At 41.8% G+C, this 17,469-nt stretch overlaps 2 protein-coding genes across 2 annotated transcripts; one reads left to right on the forward strand and one right to left on the reverse strand.

The window, feature by feature from the left end:
- The first annotated feature begins 427 nt into the window (after window positions 1–427).
- rnf26 (ring finger protein 26) lies at window positions 428–4,453 on the forward strand. The gene has a single exon (XM_075473490.1). It carries the CDS (start codon window positions 923–925, stop codon window positions 2,270–2,272), a length of 1,350 nt encoding a protein of 449 aa, XP_075329605.1. The 5' UTR covers window positions 428–922; the 3' UTR covers window positions 2,273–4,453.
- Window positions 4,454–11,532: 7,079 nt separating this feature from the next.
- Window positions 11,533–15,852, reverse strand: c1qtnf5 (C1q and TNF related 5). Its single transcript, XM_075474415.1, has 3 exons — window positions 15,766–15,852; window positions 12,866–13,110; window positions 11,533–12,782 (listed from the first exon to the last, which is right to left on the reverse strand). The coding sequence occupies exons 2-3, from the start codon at window positions 13,095–13,097 to the stop codon at window positions 12,262–12,264; spliced, it is 753 nt and encodes a 250-aa protein (XP_075330530.1). The 5' UTR covers window positions 13,098–13,110; window positions 15,766–15,852; the 3' UTR covers window positions 11,533–12,261.
- Window positions 15,853–17,469: the final 1,617 nt, after the last annotated feature.

Genomic DNA, 17,469 nt, shown 5'->3' on the forward strand with positions numbered 1-17,469 from the left:
AATAATACAAGTTCCTCATACATTCAAAGCATTTTATTTCGGCATGATTATGGAAACAAAATACTCCAAAATCTCAAAGGCTGACAAGAGCATGAAATAATTGTTTTTACCTGTTATATCTCACCTCAGCTCAAAATGTGAAGAGCTAAAGAAGATTTCACTAAAATTGTATATGGTTTTGTTTAACACATCAACAAGGAACGTTGACTGCTGATTTTGTTATCTATAATATATATTTCAAGTGTATCTATCTTTTTCATATTTGTCTATGAATATCGTAACTGCCTTTATTTTATATTTGCGATATTGGTTATTTACGTTTTGTATTTACTGCATGCATATATTTTAATTATATATTCGACATTTTGTTAAACAAGAATCGTCAACGGCTCAGTGGTGTTGCGCAAACTCACCGGAAGGATGTGAAGAGACGTCACGTGACCTGACCAAAACAAATATGGCGGCTACTATGAAGACAGAGCCGTTAGTGTGGATTTTTTAATCGTTTTCATGGTTTCACGCGTATTTTTTGCAAACTAATTGTTTTGCAAAGTTGCTGTTAAAATAATGAGGAGTGTTGGGGCTGTGGTTCTGAATGGAGGGCAAAAACGAAACCCGGAAAATATACGGAAGTGTCAGCTTGTTGTTCAAAACCAAACATCCGCTTCTGTAACGCGTGCGTTTGTGATGTTATTTCGTCGTCCAACTGAAACAACGATTGAGAATCATGGGATATAAACGAACTTACGTTTGATTAAAAATCGAAATGCGGTTTCACCCGACGTTAAGAAAGAAGTAACGGTCCGGACGAGATGTAACGTCTAAGTATGTCAGCCTGGACGAATAAACAAGAGATGTTCTTAGACGTGGCTACAACCTGAGAGTACCCAGAGGTAAACGGCTAAGTTAAAGACAAGTTACCATGGGTTTGATTAACTTTGTGATATCCACAGTTGGAAAATTCCTGGACGCTGCCTGCGTACTGTTTGACCTGAACTTTCTGATCGTCCACACCGTGGTGCGGACTGTCGTGGCGGTTATCACTTTTATTAACAACCTGCCCGCCCTCCTTATTAACACGGTACTACAGCTGGGGAACTTCCTCCTGTTTTTCACCATCTCCGTGGCAGAGGCAACATCAGACCTGGCTCACAGTTCAGTCACCTTGTGCGGAAGCGTGGTGCTGGCTCTGGAGGGGCTGCTGGAGAGCCTGAAGATGATGGGTTATCTGTCCATGCATGTCCTGCTTCGGGGGAAGGAGCACCTGTGTCGGGGTCTGGTATCAGTGCTGGAGGGCTGTGGCATTGCTGTCAGCCTGGTTGTCTACTTCACCAACACAGTAGTAAACTTTGCACTTATTGCCACCCAGAACATCTACCTGGCAGTGGTCGGTGTGTGGCACACAGTGTCCAGCCCACTGCAGAAGGTGCTGGAGCTCACCCTGACCTCCCTCACTTTTCTATACAGCTGCTTGGCCGGTACATCAGCTTTCCTGTGGTCTCCCTGTAAACTGGTTTTGGATTTTCTGGTTTCCCTGGTGCACATGTTCATCAGTATTTTCATACTGAACATCTATGGCCTCCTGCTCACTGTCACTATCACTCTCACGACCACCGCCTACCTGAATCCAGGACTGACCCGACTGGCAGCTCTGCGCATTCTGGATTACATTTACTCTTTTCCTGTGGTGCGTAGAGTGCATCTGTCTCTCTACCGTCTTGCATCAGCCCTGTGGAGTATCCAGCAGTTCCTACGTCGCAACATACAACACCTGCAAAGGATTCTCCGTCACCGCTACCTACCGGAGAGAGGATTTTGGCAGCAGCTGTCTCAACACAGTGGCCAGCTGCGCCTGGCACTGCGGACACAGTTCCACAGGGACAATAGCAACAGAGTGAGAGGTGACGGTGATCCTGGAGAGGAGAGGCGGGACCCACCAGACGGACGAGCTGGAGATGGAGCCCACCAGGAGCTGCACGATTTAGTTTTCCCCTCATCCAGCACAGACAGGCCGCTAAAGAAGCAGTCACCTTCAGGCAAAGACAGTAAACCCCTACCTGCTGAGAATCTGCTTACTCTGCTAAAGGAGCAGGAAGAGAGAAAGAAGTGTGTGATCTGTCAGGACTGTATCAAAACGGTGGTGCTGTTGCCATGCAGACACCTCTGCCTGTGTAGAGACTGTACAGACATCCTTATGAGGCAGCCTATATACCAACAGAACTGCCCTCTCTGTCGTCACATGATCCTCAACACGATGGATGTGTATCTATGAGGGACCAGCACAAATGGATCCATGGACCTTGACAGCAAAGAGTCATTTAGATTAATTTACCACAACAGAAATGAGTTAAATGATAAGTCTGGTGATATTTTGTACCTTATTTGACGACAGCATAATCTCATAATTAACCCAAACACTGCTGTTCCTTGACTTTTCCACGCAGCTTCAAACATATTCATTCCACTTGTAAAAGTATGTTTGTATTTTTAGAATTGAAACGAATAGTTCTGAACCGGGACAAGCAGCTGGACTCCGAGCACACACAGGCGACACCAGATGAGATGTGAGAAAACTGGATCGATCCAGTTTTCTAGAATGTCGCCTTATTCTACTAAAACTGGCCTCAAATGTTTGCACTCTTTGAGAGCTGCAGAGGAAAACTAAAAGCATGTGCTGGGACCCAACTCTGTGCAGAATACTAACTGTATTATATAAGACATTTTTGTAGTTGGTACACACTAAATCGTCATACTTCTCTGATTTAGGTAAATGCTACTTCTGAATGTATTTTGAGGCAGATGTCTTGAGTTTTTTTTTGTTTGAGGTGCAGGTGAACCGTTCACCCCCGACCAGATGTTGTTTTCTCTTATTTTATTTTATTTTTTCTAGTTTTGGCCTTTTCTCTCTGGAAAACGTTGAGGGACGATTGTGTCCATCAGATTTGCATACATGCGCGTTACTTCGGAAAATAGTCAAAGTTTGGACAGACTTTTGGCATCTTTTAGTGATTTAAACAGCAAAATGTCTGTTTTCTGATGCACTTCGTATGTCACTATGTCAGAGACGAGCTGCCTATTTGAGCCGTGTTACCGTGGTAACCCAACGATGTATCTAAATAACCTAATGTGACCAGTTATTAAATGAAAATGTACACTATACATATATATCACTAAGAGAAATGAAGCATTATATTTACACCTAAACTGAGGAGTTCTTGACATTACAGCTGGGCTACCCACCCCTTTACATGCAAGACTACTGCACTGCATTGTGGGAAATGTTGTGGTATCAACCATCAGTGCTTTTTAGGTCATTTATTTTCTCCTTACAGCATACTTCAGTCATGTCTAGAATCAGTCTGGGGTATGGATGTGATACATGACGACAGTGTCTGCTTCGTTACCAGGATGACTTGTTTTTGATATTCCTGTGTTGCCGCACTGAGTCTCAGGAGTCGCGGGCATGTTAATCCGTCGGTGCCCTCTCTATTGCTGATGTTTACCGCCACTGATGTCTTAAAATGTGGTGCGTTCGCTGGGCCGGGCTGTGAGGATTAGAGCAGCCCTGTGCCTCACAGCTTGAGCGTACAAACGATTCCACACGTGCTGTCCGTATGAGTGCTGCATGTACAAGCTTAGACTCCCAGTGACAACAGACTTCAGACCACAGCAGCGGATCTTATGACCACTTTGGCTCGTGCTGCATTATCATCTCTCATAGAGATCAGATCTTTGCTTTATCCCTGCTGTCTGTTCTATTGATAGGGCTTTTTCCAGTCTCCCGCCTGATGTGTGTTACAGTCACCACCAACAAATAATCCATAGACGGTTTCCTCTTTCTTTTGACGCTGTAATGAAACAAATTCCTGTTGTATAAAAAGGACCATAAACTAATAAGGCCCAACAATTTAATTAGCTGTGGCTGCTCGTGTTTTTGCTGCCTAAACTGTTAATATTGATCTGTTTACAGGACATCATTTTGACACCAAATATTGTATTTTTTGTTCTGGTTGATGTGGGAACAGATTTGTTGAAAGGAGAAAGTCCCATCTGACATCTTTTTATTTTATTACGTGTAATTCAAAGAAACAGGATTTCTCAGTAACCGTTGTGACTTGAGTTGTGTAATAGCAGATACTGACTTCACCCTTTGCCCAGCTTGATCATACAGATACTGATGAAAGTGATTTGAATGAGGTTGTAAATGATTTCTAGAGACTGGTGGTTACAGACTGCTCCTCTCAGGTATTTCCTAAGCACCAATGGCATTCCTTACACAAGATTGCAGTGGACAGAAAGCAGCTCACGCGAGCACCATCTGTTGCTACCTGCAGTACGTATGAACAGTGTTGGACAATGTGATTGAAAACATGGATGCAGCGTGTTTTTGAAAATGTGACGGCTGCCACGTAAGTGGCAAGTTCTCTGTTCACAATAAAAAGGAAAATAAGAATCAGTGGTCTTGGATCTTCTTCACAAGCTCAACAGATAATGTTTTAAGTGCTTTTACAGCTGCACACTGAATCAAACACCTTGGAATTATTAGGTCTGCAACCAGATAATAGTTAGAGCTCAAAATAATTGCATATATGTTGGGAGCTTATGCTCATCTAACTGTATAATTAGGTTATCAAACCAGTCAGCATTTTAGAGTAAATACTCCCAAACATGGATGTGACGGCATTTGTTTACCTCATCAACTAGTTCTACAGTGACGAGGGGTCTAATAGTAAGATACTGGTGTGAAAATTGCATATTTTGGTGGGGGAAACGCACAAAAGTGCGGCTTTGGATACATTTTACCACTGAAATTAACCAAAAACTACCACCAGCACAGGGCTCAGCAGCCAGTAAGAATGCAGAACCTGAAGGACTCGATTGTGTGAAAAGTAGGTTTCAAGTGAGAGTTCAGAATAGACTTTACAAAAATCGGAGAGCTGGCTCACTAAATGGTGTTCATGTCCTTTGCTTCTCAATGCGGTATCACTGTGAGTGCAAATTGGGCCAAACCGACTAGGAATAAGATGCAAAGACCAATTATAAAAAAAGTCTCAGGGTCACTCTTTCTCTTCTATGAATTAAAACGAAGCTAACAGCCATAAAAAAAAAAAGGGACTCGGATCACAGGAGTTAGGTTTTTTCTATTTTGAGGCCACATATTTGTGTATCAAATGCACAACATGCAAGTTGTCAGTACAGCAAAGCTGCCTTTCATCCTGACTCCGCTGTGTCGACTGAATGAGGCCTGACATGACCTCCACTAAAAACACGATTTTTAAATTTTTGGATGGTCTCTTACATATTGACAATATCCTGTCTCAGTCATTGATCCGCTTCTGTCTCATGGATGATGTGATCTATGAAGTAAACAGCATCTCTCTGTCTATCGTCAGTGCTCTCCATGTGTCTGCGGCAGCACTGACTTTTCTCTGGCTGTACTTTTGAATGAGCCACATCAGGCACCATGTGGGCCTTTAGGGGCAGCCCAGAGAAAAACAGGGCAGCGAGGAAGAGAGCCATTTCAAAGGGTTTCTTTTACAGAATGACATTTCAAAGCATGGCAGGTGAAAAAGAACTTCTATAAATAATAAATATATTTACCTCCCAGGTCCTGGTTTTGTGCTCGCAGCTGAATAGATAAAGCAGTAAATCATTCCTGTGATCACAGCCACCTGTGCTTGTCACAAATCACATTGTTTAAAGGACACACATCCTGTGTAGCCCCTTGGAGTTTTTAGATTTCCACAATTGGAAAAATCAGTGAGAAGTATTTCCATAGAGGCTGGGGACACACAAGACTTCTTTAATCAGTGAACATGTCTGACACCGAAGATAATGCAACACTTGAAACCAAAGATAGCTCAGCTTTTATGTCTCACATCTGTGGAGATAAAGGGATGGCTATGCGTAAGAGTGTCTGTATGGGGGCTGCAGATAGGCAGCAGGGCTCACGGAGCGGCGGAACTTTATGGCCAGTTGGGACTCCTTCTACAAACATATGACAATTCATCGGAGCCTTGTGGTTTACAGCTTCATTCTGGTTCCCACTCTAAAAATATCCACAGCTTCATGCAAGACATCTGCTTTTTACTGGAGCAATGGTTAGAAGTATTTCTATTACATATTTACACATTTCAGATGGACATTGTCATCTTTTACAGATAATTGATCAGTTAATGGTTGCAGTCGTCTATGACTCAACTGTAGATGTGAAATCTTACCAACTTCAAAGTTTCAAAAACAACGCAGAGGCTGTTTATTGTCTCCTGACCTTCAAGTTCAGCATCAGCAGTGTTTACATGTTAGCTGCAAATAAAGACTGTGTTAACAGAGGAGAGGAAGTTTAGTGTCAGGAGAAGAGCAGGAAAGAGTAAAAACCAAAGAGAGCTTTATACATCAGGGATCAGGCCTCTTCCCTTTGACCCCCGTGGTCCTGGCTGTGAACAGTGTGGGAAAACTTCAGTGCATGCATCAGGCTCCATTTTTCTGTCTCTGAGCACTGTGTCCATTCCTTACGCGTTGCCGACCCTTTACTTCTCCATCCTCTCCACATTGCGAGCTTTAATCTCGGTGTTTAAATGAGTGGAAAACCTCCTCCGAACCCTGTCCAAGCCATTCTAACGCAGTTTCTGCCCGTAAAATGTCAAAGTTAGAGAATTTTTATCGACTAGAAACAGTGCTGACCCGGAGCTGACCCTAACATTTTATTTCCTCAAGGGGGTTCATGAACAACAGGAGAATACTCCTGCATGGATGAGCTGGAAGTGTTGCAGAGTAATTGCATGGCATAATATAGACATCCATCAAGATGAAAAGACAAATACATTATCTTAATTAATGTGGATAGAATAGACATATGTAGAGTCAGTTTGACAGTAATTTAAAGAGACAAAGACGAGAAAGGCAGCTCATTAGAATTTTCCTCCACCCAACTCCACTTTAATTATGTGGTGTGTTGTAAGTAATCCAAGTGATCCCGATGGCCCTAAATAATTGCAATGTGTGATGTATAGGCAGCGCAGAGATTAAAGCCTCTGCAGTAGGATGCTGTCTAAAGCTTGCAGATTAGAAGTCTTGTCAGGAGCCATCGTGAAACTTAAACTAAAAGGGATACATTGCACTTTTAATTCACCTGTGTCCAATGAAAAAATAAACAAGTAGGGTTGAATGACTCTTTAACATTAGCCTGAGTCAGGAGAAAGTCACAGTGCTGGGGAAGACAAAGAATCTCATCCATCTGCCCTAAGGGACAATTTTCCTAACATCCCATATCCTAAAAGTCCTGGAGAGACTGTTATTTGCTCATCTTAGTAAGCAAGTGGACACGTTTCAGGGCCCACTAGAGTTTTCTTATCATCCTGGGGTTGGTGTTGAAGATGCCATCCTCTACCTGCTTCGCCGAGCCCAGTCTCATCTGGACAAAGCAGGCAGCAAGGCTGGCTCTGTGCTGGGGACTGATCTGGAGGCCCTGGAGCTGATTGTACAAAGAAAGATGCTACACAAATTGATGAACATTGTTCACAATACTGCACACCCTCTACACAACACAGCAATGAACCAAGAGAGCATGTTCAGCCAGAGGCTTGTTCAGGTCCACTGCAACCAGGAACAACACAGTAGGGCCTTCCTGCCCACAGCAATAACTCATATATGATTGCTTTTTCACAGTGACAAATAATAGTTTAAATTCTTTATCTTGAAAAACAGTTTCCTACTTTGTGATTATCAATTTATCATTTGGTTTAACTCAATTCGATTCAATTTGGTTCATTATATATCGGAAAGTTTAGTACTTATACTTATACACAGTTATGCTGGACATGAACATCATGGGATAATTAAAGATTCAGGGAATTCTTTAACATCCTCAATTTCTGTAGAAGAAGAATTGTATTACTTATATATGCACATATACACAGTACATATATATACACTCAATAAGAAAAGGTACTGCTTAAAACATTTAAGTTTTATTATTTGCAGTAAAAAGAATCGTATGGAATCAGTTCTCTGTTGGATTATTTTACACAGTAAACTAGGTTTAAAGATTCGGACACAGAGACAGAAAATATCAGAAAACTCAAAAAATGTAAACTCAGCTTCTGTTAACTGTGAAAATAAAGCCTCCCTCAGTGGCCTAATAAAGTTATTCATATTACTGTTGCTGATTTGCAGACAGAACAGTGCTGCATTCATTATTAACATATTTGCTGTATGAGAGTCTTTGTATTGTACATTCTTTCATACATTTATAATGAGCAGAGAGGATCAGAGAAGTCCTCTTATTGATCTGTCTGCTACGGTAAGTATCTAAGGTGCTTCACAAATATGGTTTTATATAATGCAGATAATCCCTTTGTTTTGGCATTTACTGTCTATAAAATTTTGTCCACATGAGGGCAAATACTTGACAGTAAAGCGCAATTTAAAATTAAAAAAAACTTTACAACTTTTCAAAAGTAAATTCTGTCACAGGCACTCAAATCAATTAAAACCCTCATGTGCTAAGTTAATGACCAACAGCTATCTAAATGTATTTACAGTCTCTGGCACCATAAACACACATCATACAGGACAGACTGTTCATATTTCTGGATAAATTGATCTGTCCTGCGCAGATGGTCTGAAGCACAACCTTTTTTACAGTCTATGCGTCTGAAGTGATGATGAGTCTGTTGCTGTCTGTACCTCAGCGGCTGAGGAGTGATACAACACCGCCCCCTGCCGGACAAAACAGACCCATCATCTGTAGAGAATCTACTTCTGCTGAGGAAAGAAGATAGAATGAGTTCCCCTGGATTTCTGCTTCATGCCTCCCTGAATTTATGGGGGTTGGCTTGGAGCCATGAACCTGTCCAGGGTGTACTCTGCCTCTCGCCCCATGACAGCTGGGATGTTTGTCTTTAACACAACATTTCTCTTTTGAATGTATTTTCCCTGAGCTAACCTTTTGGCGTAATGACACACTAGAATTATCAGGTTGCTGGTCATGACCCCACCACCCCACCCGAAGAGCGACTCTTGCATGCAGACTGTAACGCCCACAAAACCACTCAGCAAATAATATTCAGACACAAATCCGCACCCCCCCAAGCTGAGAATCACCGAAATTAATAAAAGATGGGACAAGTTTGCAAAGGTTTTCTTTAGTAAACATGCACAGGCTGATATAATATATAGTCTAAGTCTTTGTAATTGAGTCGTACTATGTTACTAGGAAATCTGATTCCAGCATCTCTGAAGCCATTGCCATGGCCCTGCCTCTGTTTACTGTGGTAAACGTTCTCATCTTTAGTAATTCATCAATCTTATACTCGCTCTACAGTTCAAACCTGATAAAGTCTCACAGACAAGCGGACACCCGACCGCCCGCTCTGTATTTTGCGATGTAACCGTATGCCTGGATTCAAACATTGACAGAACGATTTGCAGGCCTTGAGCGAATGGAAATAACTGATTGATGCCAAGGGAAGATTAGTGAACTCCTTGCAACTCTTTTTCTGCCCTGGAGGGAATTGCTACCAGGGTATATTTGGAACATAATTATGGTGGGAGTCTCAGGAACAGGGGAAGAATAACATTTCTTCATGTCTTAGATTGTGTATGTGATAGGTAAAGAGGAAAAAAAGAAAAAAGCCTGTTATGAGTTCTGGTCTTGTTAGAGTTAAACTCCTACATAAACACTCGAGTTTCATTAAATGTCAGGAGGTGGAGGAGGTGACTCAGTGAAGTGGGAGAATAAATACTACGATTACTGACGGGAAGAAGGAGATGATGATTCACCAGCTCACAGCGTTGAAATGCAGCTTGTGATTCTGTCACAGTGTTTGGTGAAATCATTAGGCAGAAGTAAACAGTGTGAATCCAGTGGAAAATGAATATTTCCAGCCTTTTGTCATTTTAGTATTTGCTTTGCCTTTGGGAACAAGAACGACTTCTAGAAATGCGTCATGAAAGTGGATCAGTCGTCCAAAGATGGATGAGTGACCGACTGCGTTTACTGAGGTTCTTGACCTTCAGGTGCTTTCACGTTGTTTCCATTTTATGCAACTTTATACTTTGATATCGCCTCACTTTATGAAGGAAATACTGCAGTTTTACTCCTCTACATTTATCCAGCTTTTATCTCTAATGGTGACTATCAAATTTTCTTTTTAAACAACAAAAGATCCTTTCAAGAATTATGTCTGATTTCCAAAGTGAAAATCTCCCTACAAAACAAACTGTCTTGCCATGTTTCAGTAATGAGATCGGAAAGTTTCTTCAATAACTATCCAAGACTTAGTGTAATTAAGAAATTTTCAACTTATTAACAAATTATTAACTTTTCAGGTTAATGAGTCACCTCACAATCCCTCGATTCTATTTTATGACCCATTGTGGAACCTCTGAATTTCAGACAGAAATACTGTAAACAAGGTGGCATAGTGGGTTAAGCAGGCGCCCCATGTACAGAGGCGACAGTCCTTGCTGCAGCTGGCCCCGGTTTGAGTCCCGCATTGGACAGCCCATTGCTGCATGTCATTCCCCCTCTCTCTGCCCCTGCTTCCTGTCTCTCTTCAACTATCCTGTCCATTAAAGGCATAAAAAAGCCCCCCCCAAAAAATTATTAGAAATACTGTAAACAAGAGTAAATGGATTATTTTGTTTTGTGTAATTTATAAATGATAGAAAGGAAAGGCGCCGGTGCAAATGATTGGACACAAGGTCTCAGACTTTTGATCGATTTGTTACATCGATGCCTTGTTCATAGCTATCATAAGGAGATAGGTACTTTATAAGTACTTACTTTACAAAAACTCTTACTTATAACCTTTTACTTTGTGGACACCACAGATTTCTAAGAAGAAAATGCGTAATTTTTCACTTACAATTATTTCCTATTACTATAATATAATGAAGAAATGATGATCAACAGTAAAGGTCTGGAGATCTTGCACAGAAAGTCTAATTAAAACGCCTGTTTGAGAGATAGAAGGTATTTAGAGAGATTTTTGTGAAGTTCTGATGGAATTTTCTACCGTGCAGCCACATCTGCACTTTGGGAGTCTTTAGAACAAAACATTTCCTGTGTGGTCTACACAAAACTCAGCCTCAAAAGCTTGCAAATGAATATCTAAATAACCCTGATACTGAAAGATGAAGTTAAAATAAAACAGTGATAAAAAAAAAACAGTTTGTGAAGAAGTGGAAGTTGAAAAGAGGATGGCTTTTACAAAAAAATAATCATTCTAGCATGCCTCAGAATCCACAACCTAACCAACCTAACATAAACAGACAGCAGTGCAGCATGCCTAAAACTCAGGACCCGAACAAGAATGGCTGAAAATCCCCCAAATGACCTGAAAAGACCCGAAAGACTAAAACTGCTGAAAAAGTGTGATACTCATCAAAAGGGGGTGCTATTGACTTCTGTACTTACCACCAAGGGTCCCTAACTCTTTGTTTCATGCTTTTTGCCCTTTTTTTGTGTTTTGACATCAATAGCAGCCGTATAAAGGGATTTTATTTAAAACATTACAAAGGTTTTATTCAATCTTGTGCCTTTAATGCCAAAGTAACAGAAAACCATAACATTTTTAATATCATATGTATACAAAATATTTAAAAATGGTCCAAACAGTGATACTGATTACTCAACATAGACACTGTAATATCGTCTCATATAAAAACCGTATTTTCAGCAGAAGAAACAGGGTGTTCTTTCACTTTTTCATCGTTTTTACTCTCGTTAAGTGAAGGATCTGAATGTGAAAATATCAGAAAGTGGTTCAACGCACACGTTTGTTAAGTCACCACTCACAGTAGTCACCCTCACTTGTCCTTATTTTTCACTTTCCAACATGAATGGGTACCACATTCTATAAAGTCTAAAGATTTATTGGTGTTTAATGTTAGCTGTGTGGACACTGAGCGGAATCAAAGTGCAATAAAGGCAAGAGAGCAGATTGAATCTGTGGCCCGGAGCTGGCAAAGGCCACCGTCCCAGCATCTGTTACAAGAATTAACTGTGACAGCAGTTTAAAGGCTGAAAGTGAAAAACAGATAGTGAATAAATCGTACTGTTAAGTTTAAGTACCTCACACCAGTATACTCTGTGCTATTCAAGTAATAGTCTGTCTGGTGTATTCTTAATGGTTACAGAAATACAGCTGTACCAAGTCACAAGAGATTCACCTGTCTTTATTCAAAAAGGCGGAAAACGTGTAGCGGTTCATTTTCCACAGTGGGATAAGATTTTGAGCTGTTGGTGAACTCGTGTCATGCAAACACAGCAGAGTTTTTCCAGTCTGAGTACACCAGGAAGCCGGTGAAGGTGCTGTCTGTCTTGGTGCTGGAGTAAAATCCATTGTACTCTGAGAGAGCCATCTGGACCCACACCTGGTCACCAGGGACGAGGTGAAGCAGGGAGCCGCCGGACAGAGACGCCGGTTTGGGCCAGTTGCCATAAAACTGAAAATAAGATGCTATGGCATGTGCGTTCTTCATCAGGTCAAACTGCAGACTGGCACGGTAAACGGTGGCGTGGACGGCAAAGTAATACACTCCTGGGACTTTGCAGGTGAAGCGTCCCGTCTCTATGTTGTAGTCCCCCTGTTCATTGAGCACGATCGTGTCAAAGCGCACTGTCTCGCCCACAATGAGGGATGCAGAGAGGCCCTGAGACAGCTTGACACTGAAGGCTGATTTGGGAGCCACTGCACACTCTCCTGGTTGCCCCCTCTCCCCCTTTCCTCCAGCGTCTCCTTTGTCTCCAGTCAGGCCTCGCACTCCTGTCTCACCTGGAGAGGAATAGGAGCACAAAAACGAACATCTGGCACTGACAGTTATTATGTACTCTCACATAGCTACAAAAAATAACTACCTTGGTACCCTGTGTCCCCCCTCTGCCCTTTCTCCCCCGGAGCAGCATCCCTCCCATCCCTTCCATCTCTTCCCGGCTGACCAGAGCTTCCATGAACCCCAGGAGAGCCGGGGATGCCCGGCTGACCAGTACACAGACTGGCAGGGATCTTGTTGTCCTCCAACTGGCTGGAAAAATGGACTTGTAGGACGAGGAAAGAGTGCAATAAGGGGAACAGCCTGAGTGAGATCATTGTGGTGTCGAGGCTGAGAGACAAAGAAGAAACATTTCGCAGTCATGAAGAAAAGCTTTACATCTTACAAACAACTCTCTGGCAGAGCAGCAGGAAGGTTTGGTCCGTACACCAAACAACAGGAAAAATGATCTGATAGAACAAAAGTGCACCTCCAATCCCAGCGTTAGCGTTCCTTTTTAAACTAGCAAATTTAAACATAATACGATCTTACAGGACAATATTTAGTTTCCATTTGGGTGCAACTAAAGTAAATTAAATTGATTTTGTACTGTTGTTTCTATGCAACTTCTATGTACTGTGGTACTGTCATCCTCCGTCTGATTTCGACTTTTTATTTCCTAACCAAAAATTAGAAAACCTCTAATATCCTTGGTTTCGAAACAGATGTTTCCAATTAAGGCTTAATGAGCTACTGAATACCAGTCAGACTGCTCAGAAGCAGCTCACAGGAACACTTTCTCTGTCTTCCTCCTGTCTGTGTGCGGACATAAATCACCTCAGAATGACCACAGACTGCCAGAGAGTTGTCAGATTACCCTGTAAAAAAAGAAAAAGGTAACTTCTAAGCACTTCCCAGTGCTCGTCTTTCTTATCTTTTACAGTGTGCCTGTCGTACACGCACTGGTCCAGAATAGACAAGATACAAGCTCCTCTATGCTATCACCCCGTTAATACCGTCTGTCTGAGGGCAGGTCAGGCGTCACAGGACTATAAACTGAACTGATGATCAAAGCATGACTTACAGCTGGTGTGGTGATGAAAACCTGCTGTTTGTGCAACAATAATGAGAAAAGTCCGATTTTGTTATCTATCAACAGGTCTCCTAACTGGATGTCAGAGCTTACATCCAGAACAGCTGCAGACACAGAGTGAGGCGGGGAGAGAAAGAGTGAGAAAAATGAGGGTGGGACAAAGAACTGCATGTCAGCATTCCTGGCAGAAGTAGAGAGCAGACTAGAGGACAAATATTGGAGAGTCTGAGCAGCTGTCTGCCTCCACTCCTTAATAGCCCTCAGATGATTAGAGACATGCATGTTTTCAAGAAAGCACAAAAGAGGAATCCAGTTTACTGACCAAAAACACAAGGTTTTCTTCTAGAAGTGCACAGTCCTTTCACTCAGTTTAAAAAGATTAGATCGTGTTTGGAGAGCACAGCATTTTATTTTATACTATATTAACATTCGTGATCAGATGACGACCGCGTATTTTCAGCTCTAATAAAAAAACGTCCATCCAGTGACTGGTTGGTTGACGTGGAGGGATCACTAAACAGGCCAGTTGGCACAGCCCAAAGAACCCCAGGGCCCAAGCAGTCAGGGCACATATGGCCAAGAGCCACTGTTTGTTGTGACTTTTAATGTCCTCAGTTAGTCAGACAAACCACCGCAAAGACAGAAAGCAAGAAAGCAAGAAAGCAAGAAAGAAAGAAAGAAAGAAAGAAAGAAAGAAAATTTAAATTAAACAAAGAGTTACTGAAAACTCAAAATGACTCAAAACTACTAAAAGACACATTAAAACTAAATTTAAATTACTTAAAAGGATTCAACAAGTAACAAACCACTCAGCAAGACTACAAATAGACAGTAAACTATTGCAAAACGGTTCAAAACTGCTCTGAAAAGGATTCGGCTACAAAGACACTCCAAGCTACAACAAAATGACTCGAAACAATAACATGGCAACTCAAAATGGCACAGAACAACTACAAAGTTGTTCATAACAGCTACAATAAAAAGGCAAAATGACTAACAATAATTATGGAAATAGTTTAAAAAAAACACCAACTGATACTCAGACTTGCTCAGAAAAATAACAAAAATCCATGCCAGAAGCATAAAAATGATTTGAAACAGCATTCTGTTTCTGTTTTCTACACAAGAATGAAAAAGTTACTGAAAAAAAGACTTGTTTATATAGAAAAAATGTTTATTTAGACAAAGATGGACCGCAAGTAGCCTGAAAATCATGGTGGGATGTAAAATAAACAAAAATCACATCGAAACACGTTGCTGGCAGTATCATGGTGTGTGTGTGTGTGTGTGTGTGTGTGTGGTGGTGGGGGTAACCAGAGAGCCATATAGACCTCTTCATACTGTTCTCAGTGGCTGAAATGAACAAATTAACTGATTTCTCTTTAAGTCAGAAACGAAGGAGCCGCAGCCATTTGACATATCTTGGCATGTTTCTCTGAGGTCAGCTGGAGTGTGATTTCCACATTTACTGTAACCCAGCATCAAAACACCCCCTTTATATTAACACAGTTGTTCTGAAGGACACCTACTCTAGTAAAGTGAAGGGAAGTGCTGTCCTTAAGCACAGTTTGGTCATCAGTCAGTGTCTAGTTTTTATAGACTCAGTTTTAAAAGTCATTAACTCATAAACGATAGCTGGAAATACCTTTACTGTGTTTTGCTGAATATTTTGTGTTTGACCTATTCTATAATAATGTGTATAATCCAGCAGTTATACCTGCACAATAGACGGTGATGCGTTATATGGCAGTTTGGTTTATACTGAGTGGTCTGAAGGGAAAAAGAGGAGAGAAGCCCAGTACTTTTGTTTCCCCTGAAGACACATCTCAGCCCTCTCATCTGTGAAATGTCAGCACGGAAGCTGTTGTGCTTTGATTCATCAAATTTAGTTCAAGAAAGAATCCCAAACTTACCAGGATGTAGCGAAGTCTTCAGGAGCTGCTGCAGCTGCTGTTGATGTTTGTGCGTCCAAGAGAGACCGCCGAGGAGCTGTTCCTCTGGAGCAGAGTCTGGCTGGGAAAAACTGAAACGAAATGGTAATGAAATCCAATTAGAAACTGGGGTGGGTGGGTGGGAGGGGCGGAGCCATGGGTGGAGGAGACAGAGGAAAATATGTGATGTCAATCCAGCACAAACAAAGAGAGAAATATAACTGAGTAAAGTATGACAAAATCAGTATGAAGGAGGGGGGTATTTAGGCAGGATAAGAAGAGTAAAAGGAGGGGATGGTGATTGAAGGAATGCTCGGGACATTGCATGATGGTGATGGGGAAACTCTTCAGGACATGACCAGAGAGAGTTCATAGGGCTGTGGTCAAAACAGACGAATGTTCCCAGAACACACAGCTGCAGCAAAGAATGAGCTCCAACTTTTTTTTTTTTATCACACAGCCAACGCAGAGAGGGACCCTGCACAGACAGACAAGTAAAAGCTGGGGGGGGGAGACAGGCACCAAAATTAACACATTTTTCCCTCTCTCTGCTCTGTGGGTTTCGTTATCTGCGTCCAAGATTAAGCTGTTTGCCAGAACAAGACGGCATCTTTCAAACTAATACCAGTCTGCCATTCGTGCAAGACTCTGATGGTAATCCCAGTTTCCTCTGAAATCCTGCGGTGGTAGCGTTAAGTTGATAAAGCAAGAAGTCTTGATATCTTCTTGGCAAACGAACTGAACTCGGGCCGTTTCCATTTCCCAGCAACCAGGCCAGTAATAACACATTTTTTGCGTTATCATGCATTGCACGCAGCTCTGATCTGAAGAGGACCAGGCTTGCGCCAAAAAACTGGAGACGCTGTAGGATTCCAGTCCAGAGGAGGGGAGCAAAAAGTTCAATCAGGGTTACTTCTTTGTTTATTCTAATTTATGTATAAATCGAAGATTGTTTCTCATAGAATTGAATCCAGGAATAATTCTTTCTTTTTGTCTTTTTTAAAAAAACGTCTAAAATGATAACTGAGAATGAAACAGCTAAGCTCATGTTGTGTTGAATCTGGATGAAATAGATGGTCCTTTCGTTAAACATCACCATGAAGCCGGTGGATCTGAGTCCCTTCATCAACTGCTGAGTGGATGGATTGCTCTGAAGTTTCAGTTCACATAGTACTAAAATAATCAACAGACTTATCAATCTGGTACTTATAATGGATTTCAACCCAGCTCTAAAAGCCTCCAAAACTAATTTGGTGACAGTAATACATGGATGCGATTATCATTGCATAATTGCCCGAGTTCATCAGCCCTTCTGGTTTTTAAGTGAGGTCTTTTTGCCGTGACATGTGAGCGAGCACATGGGTCTGCTTAGTGTTTTACCAGCAAAATGCGGCTTTTATGGGAAAGCGGTGGGCACCAGCTCTTTTGAACACGAGCTGAATCCCTCCTTTGAATTCTCACCATCGCACCGCTGTCAGCAGGCTCCCGTGGAGGCAGCGAGCTGTAACCAAAGCTAAGATGTGCGTTTAATTAGCTGCGCCACATTCAGCACATTTCTGGGTCTGCTGCGGTCATTTCCTGTAAGAATCCATAAAGTGCCGCTCAGAAGATTTACTGTTAATTTGTACAACAGCTCGAGTCGAGAGTAGTTTCCATACAGGACACAGTTCAGGGTGATCAGAATAC

The sequence above is a fragment of the Odontesthes bonariensis genome, chromosome 9 (genome assembly GCF_027942865.1).
Source record: "Odontesthes bonariensis isolate fOdoBon6 chromosome 9, fOdoBon6.hap1, whole genome shotgun sequence".
NCBI lineage: Eukaryota > Metazoa > Chordata > Actinopteri > Atheriniformes > Atherinopsidae > Odontesthes > Odontesthes bonariensis.